General features: G+C 37.6%; 4 protein-coding genes across 5 annotated transcripts in view; 1 reads left to right on the plus strand and 3 right to left on the minus strand.

The window, feature by feature from the left end:
- The window catches only part of LOC149654801 (uncharacterized), a 41,721-nt gene extending 38,827 nt beyond the window's left edge, over positions 1-2,894 (minus strand). For both annotated transcript variants that reach the window (XM_089846441.1, XM_089846440.1), the window contains exon 1: positions 2,706-2,894. The gene's annotated coding sequence lies outside the window, so the exon portion shown is untranslated. The remainder of the gene's footprint in view (positions 1-2,705) is intronic.
- Positions 2,895-3,574: 680 nt separating this feature from the next.
- Positions 3,575-4,733, minus strand: cold (coiled). Its single transcript, XM_089846465.1, has 4 exons — positions 4,577-4,733; positions 4,280-4,399; positions 4,033-4,211; positions 3,575-3,961 (listed from the first exon to the last, which is right to left on the minus strand). The coding sequence occupies exons 1-4, from the start codon at positions 4,644-4,646 to the stop codon at positions 3,878-3,880; spliced, it is 453 nt and encodes a 150-aa protein (XP_089702591.1). The 5' UTR covers positions 4,647-4,733; the 3' UTR covers positions 3,575-3,877.
- Positions 4,734-4,790: 57 nt separating this feature from the next.
- Positions 4,791-6,415, plus strand: LOC149654803 (uncharacterized). The gene has a single exon (XM_089846454.1). It carries the CDS (start codon positions 4,889-4,891, stop codon positions 6,194-6,196), a length of 1,308 nt encoding a protein of 435 aa, XP_089702580.1. The 5' UTR covers positions 4,791-4,888; the 3' UTR covers positions 6,197-6,415.
- Positions 6,416-6,625: 210 nt separating this feature from the next.
- Positions 6,626-10,070, minus strand: LOC149654804 (uncharacterized). The gene is made up of 8 exons (XM_089846451.1): positions 9,746-10,070; positions 9,421-9,666; positions 9,123-9,352; positions 8,650-9,048; positions 8,462-8,591; positions 7,501-8,393; positions 7,325-7,430; positions 6,626-7,249 (listed from the first exon to the last, which is right to left on the minus strand). The coding sequence occupies exons 1-8, from the start codon at positions 9,749-9,751 to the stop codon at positions 7,028-7,030; spliced, it is 2,232 nt and encodes a 743-aa protein (XP_089702577.1). The 5' UTR covers positions 9,752-10,070; the 3' UTR covers positions 6,626-7,027.
- Positions 10,071-10,355: the final 285 nt, after the last annotated feature.

Consider the following 10,355-nt stretch of genomic DNA (forward strand, 5'->3'; position numbering starts at 1 on the left):
TGAATTAGCTAGGCTAATCAGGGTTCATACAACTTTTGGAAAACAAATTTCCCTAAGATTTCCATGAGGTTTTTCCCCGTATACTTCCCTGAATTTTCCAGGTTTTTCCCCGTATATGGAGTATCCTATGGAGAAAATGTTAACGAAGGAGGGGGGGGGGCAAATATGAATATAACAAACATACTCAAAGGACATCCCCGTATCTCTAGTAGAATCAGAGTTATGAGCCTTCAAAGTTTAGTGTAATGTTAATCCTATGGAGGGGGGTATGTTTATGAACATTTTGCTTAATTACTCGGCTCCTGTTTGACGCAAATTTCCCTGATTTCCCTGAGGTTTTTGTCAACTATTTATTTCCCTGATTTTTCCAGGTTTTCCCGGTTTTCCAGGTTTGTATGAACCCTGCTAATTAGCGTAATCATATGCTCTATTCAATTTCAATTAATTTAAGATTAATTAGTTATACGGAATTAATTAAGTTATTTCACTCAAAATTCCAATTCCAATTCTGACAAACGCGGGGGTGTTTTTGAAATTGTGAATTCAATTAAAGAAAAAAACAAAATACAGTTTTTAAATTAACAATTTCCATGTGCCAAAAAACTCTTTCTGGAAGCCAAGATTTGTTTTTGCTGTTCTTTGACCTTTGTACGTGTGTAGTCTGAAACTTACGTCATCAATTCTTACCCTCTCCAGACCCTAAAACTTGTCAACTATCCAAAAAACACTCGAGTTTAACAAATTACAGTACACCACCAACTAAGCCAGGGAATATGCATGGAGGGGTTATTTTTCAAGGCATGGACTGGACCAAAAAAATTAAGTCAATCTAAGTGAAAACCACTAGAAAATATAGTCCCTGTATGGCCTCGAATAACTAAGCAACCGTATATTTAATTCCAAGAGTTTCGAGAGTTTATTGTTGGGTCGAAGAGTTAACCATGTGTAAAGTAAATTTAGCTTTATTTTCATTTTTTTTTGTCACTGAATTTATTTGAATTTTTTTTATCGAAGTCCGTTACCTACATTCGAATTTTTCCTGGAAGTTAAGGGAACGTGTGAAAATAAGTAAATATCGAAATAATGGTAAGATCATAAGTTTATAAGTGATATGTTCCTATAAGTAGTAGCTAGCTACCCTTTTAAACTCCTGAAATTTGTAAACATTTTTCGGTTCAATTTGTACGATTTTTCACGTCTTATTTTTATTTCATTTGTTATAATATTTGCCGGTTTGATTCCTTGAATTAAGCTACTACAATTTAGTACTTTTCCTACTACACCCTTAGCTGATGATATTCTTGAAAAATTTGTTTCTTTAGTTAATCAAAGGATAAGTTTATAAATGATATGTTCCTTCCATAAGTATGACACTTATTATACTTCGTAATGCTACTGAGAGACTTACAGCTCGAGATAACTAGTTCGAGTGAACGACGGAAGCGAGAATTGAAGTACTACACTCTGTGGTTAATTAATTTTGCAGGACTTAATTCCATCTATTTCCTATTTAGTCTGTATGCACTAAGCCTTTGACAGCGCCTCACGCCCTCACCACCAGTCGTTTTACCTTGAATCTACGACCTACGTCACTCACTTCAGAATTACAAGCTCCAGTTTCTAAGTTACCAGTGACAAACTTATGGATTGTGAACTTATGGTAAGATGGACTCTACGACTGTCAAATTTAGGGGCGAAACAATGTGTACCCCGACAACTATAGCTAGCTCATCGACGGCTAAACTTGCCGACAAAGGCAATAATATAAATAATACGTGGGCCAAATGGACTGCTTACGGTAAAGGTATGGCTTCGACCGCGTTTGATGAAGCGTGAATATGCTATACCTATTTTTCACATTTATTTAAAAAAAAACATTTTTCCATATTTCCTAGCTGAACTAATAGCGATGGGAAAATTATGTTTAACTAAACGCGGGAAGGGTAATCTTTGGAAGTAGCGATGTGTCGCATCGACGTACAAACTTCTACACTTAAACAAATAATACTTTTACATTTGACACTGAAGGGGGTGAACTTTTCAAGGTGAAACCTTACTAGTGTATTGTTGTAGAATCGCGACTAGTGTCTTACCTTAAGGATTTATTTATTGACAACATAAGTAAATAAAAATACGTTACGTTCGATAAATACTACGGCTGGATTTGCTTCAAAAGAAATGCGTGTAGTAGTATTCTACTATGATATAGAGTTTCCCTACTATTGTGTATGAAAGTCATTAGGCTCGTGTACTGGACAATCATTACTTCAGGGGGTCCCGGAGTTGTAGGGGGAAACAACTATATTATAGGAAGATATTACTACAATAGATGTACCTGTACTAATCTATAGTCTAGAGAAGATAACGTAGTTTGCCTTTACTAAATATTCCTCTGTTGACAAGGAAACATCTGTGTGTATTTTGACAATACTTTTACATTGTACCTCTACCTAAAGGTTTCAAGGCCTTCATAACATTTGCGGATGAAATGAAATTAACATACATTTATTTTTACTCAGAAAACAACAACTGCACGATATAATTGAAGTTTATAGCGGGTGTAGGTCATCAGGGGTCAAAATTTTACCCCCCCCCCTCTAAAGTCTTACAACGTAACCAACAAAATTATTTACGAGTTTTATTATAATTTGTCACTAATGACTTTTAGCACATGCCAAAAACGGAACGGTAAAATAAAAACTCACCTAAAGCTAAAACAAACGTTGTCTCCTTGGCTGGTAATGTCCATAAAGGTAATTGTAATTGTTGTCCACAAGTCGCGTGTAGGTTTCAAGTACTTCCGCCCAAGTTAAGGCACTCGCGGTACTGTTCCTCGATAGTGAAAATTGTTCCTCACGGGCAACAGCTGCGTTTTTACCGCCAAAAAAACGGTCCGTTAGCGAACTTAGCGTCTAGAAATATTTTTCTTCCTAGAGAGGGATCTTCACAGGGGGTCTAACTCTCAACTTGCGTAAAGGCGCGCTCTACACTTCCGCTATGATTCTAGCCAATCAGAGATTGCGTAAGGAGCGGCGGGCTGCAAGCATGGTGGAAAGGGATTCGGAATCAGGGTGAGAAATAAGGAAAATTTTTAAACTGGTCATTTGACCAGTAGAGCCCAAGGGTTTTAATTTAAAAACTGGTCAATGACCACTTAATATTTCTACATACTGTCAGAGTTGCACAGAAATGGCTCAAGGGATGGATTAATATACTGTTTATTTGTTTTATAAGCATTAATTTCAATAACCCACTACTGGGAATTTATTTTTTACTAAAGAAAGGGAATTTAAAAGGTGGTCACGGTGACCACTGGACCCCCAGGCATTTAATAAATAAACTGGTCAAAGCAATTTTTAAACTGGTCATTTGCCCAGTGCCACCGCCTTATTTCTCACCCTGTTCGGAATCACATGTACAGCTGCAGTAGCGCCAAAACTGACAGATGCAACGTAAATGGCGGGAATTTTTGAAATTATAACGCAATATTGAAATAAATTATTTTCAGCACACAATTTCAATCAAATTTATTTAAAAATATGTGTATATTAATTATGAATGAAATTTCCAAGACAAAAGTGTATAAAATACTTTATTAAAGTATGTTTTTTTTTGATAAGTAATATTGATTTTTTTTTCAAGGTATAAATACAAAAAAAATGCTATAAAAATATTCTGTTGAGAAAAATGGACGGAAGTTCCCTCATTCAACAAAAATGAGATTCAACATTCAACAATGATTATGATGAGACGTTTGTTTCCTTAATATTAATTAAAATTATGATAAAATGAATTTAAAAAATATACTACACAGTACATTTTCATTTAACAGATCTTGATTAAGTGTTTGTCATGGGTGTTTTTTTAACGGGTTTTGCTACGTGAATATCCTAAAGATAAGGGGTGAAAGTAGGGCAAATACAATGGATATTACACTGGTTTCAACTGCATTCCCAGAAAGCTAAAATTTAATTAAAATTATTTAATTAATTAATTAATTAATTATTTGGTTGGAAAGGTAGTTAAACTTACAGTGACGTAATAATTGCATCTATCTCCGAAACAACATTCAGCACATTCCCAATCATTATACCATATTCTATCACACCGTTTAGAAACATTTCTTAATGCACTGTCACATTTTGCTTTTGTAGCGCATGATTTTGTGATGTAAAATTGTTTTTCACCAGTTGGTGCCCAATAAGGTGTGCCTTAAATGGTTAATTGTCGATTAATTAATTAAAGTGTGCAATGATATTAACTCTAATTTAACACTTACTGCCCCATCTGACTTCGGAAAAACATCTATCATCCATAACATCACATGTCATGATAGTTTTAACGCATTTATCGAGGTTATTTTCTTGATTAACGCAAACGTAGCACTCTAATCCGGTACCTGAAATAATTACGTAGTTATTTTTTTGAATTTTAGAGCGGAATTTTAATTATAATTAAATTTAGAGCTAAGGGCGGGTCTCTAGAAGAATGCAAGTATCGGCCAAGGCTTATGCATTTGTAAGGACTAGGCCTAAATTTAACTAAAATTAAAGTATTTCATTTGTTTAATACTTACATAACGGTATCATGGTCAAGTATAATAAACATTTGAGATAGATAAATAAGAATTTCTCATTGGAATGCATATTTTTAGGTGTTTGACTCGAACAATTTGCAAAACGAAGCCGTCTTGCTAAATTGCAAGAGGAAACAGTTCGGATCAGTTCAGCTCCCAGTTTTTTATGAGTTTTGCTCCAAAAACAAGCATCCAGTATCGTCTGCTTGTTAGTATTTTCGAATCATTTTCCTTGCCCCCGGCCTAGTCAACCACGTTTACTCACTCAATTTAAATGACTTACTGATCAAACAGTAAAAAAGTCTAAGAAAAATGAGTGGGAGCGTAGAAAATATGGTACAAGACATGTTAAAAGATGAATTAGGTCTAATGCATGACGGCAACAATCAAACTTACAAGGAAAAGCAGAACATTTCAAACCATACTACGTCGGACACTACCAACTTCATACCACTTGACACAAACACTAACATTGTCCAAAATACAACTATTGACAATAATTCTTCCGCGCCTGTTGCCAACAATGGACAAACTGACACTTCTAAACAACAAGATCCAGTTGATGAAACTGTCAACAATGTACCCCAACAATCGCAAGATGGTCCAAGCCTTCCTGTTGATAAAAATCAAGCCACAGAAACGGACATAGTGTCCATAATCGAAGGATTTGAAAACGCCGATGTTAACCTACGCGAACTACTTGGGGACGAGGACATCTTGTTTGAGAAACCCTTCACCGAAATGGAGATTAACAAATTCATCAAGCAAAAACTTAAAAAAAAGAAAACGGACCCTGACCGTCTGAGGACATTGTTGCAAAAACGTCTAGAGGACAGTGACACTCGCAAATTAATCAGGCTTAAATGGCGGGTACGGGGTTTAGCTCGAAAATTACAAATTATGGATGGTACTGCCAACAAGAAACGCGAGACATCATCGCGGTATCCTAGAAGGTCCTTAACGAGTTTTAAGGTAACCCAGTCGGAAAAAGACCGGGACCCGGATTATCACGTTAAATCCAACGGAACTGGAAGAAAACTCCGCGAAAGTGAAGATTACGTCAAAGCTATTCGGGAACGAGAAAACTTGGCTCGTCGGAAACGACGCCAACTACAAAAATTTCGCGAAAAAGACAACGAACGCCGCCGACAACGTCGTCAAGACCAGAATTACCGCAAAAAGGAAAACATGAAAGAACGTTTAACGAGAAAAAAAAGAATGGAGAACGAGGAATACAGACAATGGACCCGCGAAAGAGACAACGCGTCAAGGCGACGCAGGCGACAAGACGCGGCTTATCGGCGAATGGAGAGTGAAAGAGACTCTAGGGTCGCCAAGATATCTAAAACAGGAGAGTTTTCGAAGCCATCGACTTCGACGCGGGACAACAATGAGACAATGGACTGCATCGAGGAAGACCCAGAAGCCGCGGATTTGCCACAAAGGAACAGTGGGAAAAGGCGACGGGACACGAAAATACGCCAGCAAAAAGAACAAGGTTCTGACGAACAGTCGGAAGATTCTTTTGAGGAGGACCAAAATGAAGATGTAACCTCAACATCAGGGCCAACGCTGGAGGAAGAATTTACGGAAATTATTCAACCACCGAATAATAACTAAATCTCTACACCTTTGCTCACGGAAAACGCAAAGAATAAGGTCTCTTTGTCGTCCGCCATTTTTCAACCTCAACCTTTCTTTTTTACGCCAAGGCTTAATATACCAAAACGTGGAAGCCTATCGTTCTCAAACATGACAGTTCATGTATATTTACCATTATTTTATGTATCATAAAGATTAATAAAGTTTTCCAAACACCTTTTATAAATAATAACTTCACTTATGTCTACAATTAATTAAAGTTTAATCTCCATTAACGATATTAATCAATCGGCATGGTTTGTAAGGGTTTGAAACATACGGGCTAAGATGGCGGTTGTTGGAGAGCGAGAGAGCGAAAACGTTCAGTCATAGCCCACTCGATCACGCGCAACACTACGCAAGCCGCTCGCGCTATTTCAGTCTTATTATTTAAAGTATAACTATTAATTTAAACTGAATTTAATATTTATTGTTTAACATCAATGACCATTTTACAGAAAACTGTATTAAGTACAGGCATAGAACGAATAGATGAATTATTTGATCCCATATTCTTACCTCTATAATTAATTATAAGTTAGGCCTAACATAGAAAAGCCTTTAAAGTTTTACTTTAAACTACCGAGTCATTTGATTCACTTCAAACTAATTAAATTAAATATCATTCTGGTCTAAAAATGAAACTTTTTACGATTATAGATATATTATTTGTAGATAAAATTATATATTAAACAAGAGCAAGAATAGATACTGTAGGAAGAAGTTGAACAACTAGTTTTCCTAAGCCTTGACTGGCCTTTAAAGTTGGCCAAGGCTTAGTTAACAATCAATCAATCTTACACGTTTATTTTAATCAAAATCAGGTTGTCGGTGTCTAGTGGTGTACCAATTATTATCTCCCATGGATAAGAGCTCGGAAACAACGGCATTTACGTCATTGTTGTGTTTTGACAACAAAGTACCATTCAATTCACGGTTACAGAAACCCATTTCCATCAACTGTCCCATTGGACTCAAAGAGGGAGGTGGGCGTGTCACGATTTCCTCGGACATTGGGAGTGGGACGTTTCCCTTAAGAAACAGCGAGACAATTGTCAACTGGCCTACTTAAAGATACTAAAGAAAATGTTAATTATAGTTTTTTACTTCTGGATTTTGAATTGTCGAGAAAATGGCTTTGGCTGTGTTATAAACAGAAGCTGCGGCTGTTAAAGCACCAGTTACCAATCCTTCTGGTAAAACCTGTACCGTTCTATGATGGAAATACCCAAATTAGAAGCCCATGATATTACCCCATATTAAATATAAATCCGCGCTCGTACTCTGAATTATACTCGTCATAAGTATCTCCATGGGTTGGTGTAGGACTTCTTCGTTTCTTTGGTGGTTGTTTTGTCAATGGTCTCTCACTTTCACCCGTTTCATCCGCGTCGTGACGCGTCTCTATGGGTTGTTGTTCCGCCTCTTCGGGAGCTCCAGTTTCTTGAGAAACGGAAATAGCATTAGGATTCTGTCTGACAGGAGACAAAGGTGGGCTTTCAATGCTGGAAGCGCGTCCAATGCTGGCTCCGTCAGTATCGGTTTTGACTTCTTCCAAGGTGACGACGCGATTCCCAACAACGACGTCATTAGGGGACAAAGGCGGGGTTGGAGCCTTAGGAGGAGGGACTGGGTGGTGTTTAACTTCGGGTACCATGGGTGGGGCTCCAAATGGGGTGGACCAAGAGAAACAAGGAGGCGGACGTGACGAGGGAATTTTAACATAGTCGCTATCAGAGTCGCTCAGGCTCAGGATACTAGCCGTGTCGTCGCTATCCTCAAAGCGGGCTTTGGGACTGCTCTCGGATTGACATTGGTTAGATGATGAGGACACTTTTCGGTTGCTGATATGTCCATTCTCTTGGTCAATATGGATTTGCGATAAAGAAGAGGAAAGATCCCCGAGTTTTTCCTTGTCATCCTGATCCATTTTATTTGTCTCAAGCGCCGGTACACTTTGATCTTCCCCCGAACTGACGACAATGATACTACAAGTCAATCTCCGTCCAAAGACGACTCCCTCACTCTTGAAACGCCAGTTACTCTGGTAACTTCCGGGTACCAGAGGGGCCAAGAACTTAATGCCAATGGAACAATCCTCGCCAGGTTTCAAAGGAGGCACTGGTCGGTCCATGCCTTCAGTCATCAGGATCAGGTTACCCCAAGAATAACGCAACTAAAGGGGCAATCCAACAATGTTTTGCATTGGCTTTACCATTCCGGGGGATTGGGGGACTGTCTTACCACAGTATCATTGCCCCAAGCTTGACTTCCAGTATTTTTAACGTGCCAAAACTTAACAAATTGCGCCCCAGGTGAGACAAATGAGCCATCAGGGACAGAGTCGTTTTTAATTACTTCATAATCGAGACTTCTGAAACAGGATTGCTGAAAATTGTTAACTCTAAAAAACCCAAATAAGCTAGTCTTACAATTTCTCAGGGATTCCGTCAACAACAACTTTAGTCGAAGCTAAAACATTCTGTTCGTTCAATATTTTTGGTAGTGTTGATTTAGCCTCATTGACGGTTCTCGGATGATCATTGACTTTCATAATTTTATTCATCTGAGACGTTTTCTTGCCTCTAAAACAATTAGTAGACGAATTGGAGGCCGCCTTACGATAAGCGTGACGCAATTTTCGTTGGCAACCGCCATTTGATGCGCCTGCTAAGACCCAAGAAGAGGCTGGGCTAATGGACCCGTTACCACCAACATTTAATCCCTGTTCGGAGTTCCAATTAATGGGGATTCGATAAAATGTGTGTCTGGGGTCGTGAATATCTGGTAATCGATCGCAATCTTGACATAAATCATAATCAACACACACGCTAAAGGAGTAAAAGAGTTGTCGAGTGATTAACATACATAAACATAAACGTTAGCTTAACGAATTTCAATTTACAAGCATTTGTATCTCATTCCAATGACTGGTCTTTCACAATTATCACAAGTTATTCCAACGTGAATAGCTTCTTCCCCGTTAATACTTTGAGAAGCGTAATTAGTTTCTTTGGGAGGCGACAGTCTTGATGAGTTGCTTTTCAAATTGAAGATCTCCGTGTTTTTCAACAAGATTTCTGAAACTTTCTCTATAACTTCACTGGCAACTTCATTTTTAACTTCAACTTTAAACTGAAAAATAAAGATCACGATTAAGGTGTTCAGGGGCTCATTTTCACGGAACTAAATAATAGGCATACCTTTTCCATGTAACTTGAAAACCAACTCGGAGTCGGTACAACTTCCTCCCGTTCGGGAGTCACAGATACTGAATGATTCCCAGCATCTGATGGAATTTCAAAATCTTCCAGCTTTGTATTTTCCATGGTTTCCGACGTATTCGGTTTCGATGTAGACATTTCTTTAGGATTCGATTTTGATTTACTAATACGGATTCTTATAGAGGTGGTTCCTTGACTTGAAGTTCCTTCTCGATTTTTCTCAAACTGGAAGAAGAAAGACCAAGGCCCGAATTAATTTGGCCGAAAAGATTCGAAAACCGCGATATTAAAACTTAAAACCTACCCGCATTTCAATTTAAAGCAGATTTTTAACGTTTTCAAACACCATATCAACTTAAATTTTGTTTAAATATAATAATTGCTTATTTCGTCACTTGGCTTCGTCGGTATTGCACAGTTTACAATGTCAACGTAGACTCCTACGGCAACCAGTACCATATGCGTAATTGTTGTCATATGAAGAATGACGTAATAACGAAGAACTGCCAGTCATTATTATGATTGAAGGGTGAAAAATAATTACAATCATTCAAATTTAATTAATATAAATTAACATATAAGTTCAACTTTAAGGTGTTTTTAGTTAAAATTGTATTTGAAGTTGACAACACCGCGATGTGTTACAAATACAAGTGAAATAGAGTAGTGGCACTACATGTTAATTTCTCATATAACATAACGTAGCCAAAGGCAGGGAGGTGCCATTACTCTATTGTAAGGGAAAGTGACACGCAAATGACATTTTTCTTTGAGAATTCCGAAGATTAAACTACAATAGGTGAAAAAATAGACATTTAGGCCTATTTCCATTAATAAGCGCTGTTTTTCCTTACATATTAAGATATGTAACAAATAACAAAGGGAAAATGAAACGCGATTAATCTATTGATTGC

This window comes from Phalangium opilio, unplaced genomic scaffold (genome assembly GCF_054372755.1).
Source record: "Phalangium opilio isolate 3A_F unplaced genomic scaffold, DU_Popi_V2 ptg000079l_1, whole genome shotgun sequence".
In the NCBI taxonomy this organism is placed as follows: Eukaryota; Metazoa; Arthropoda; class Arachnida; order Opiliones; family Phalangiidae; genus Phalangium; species Phalangium opilio.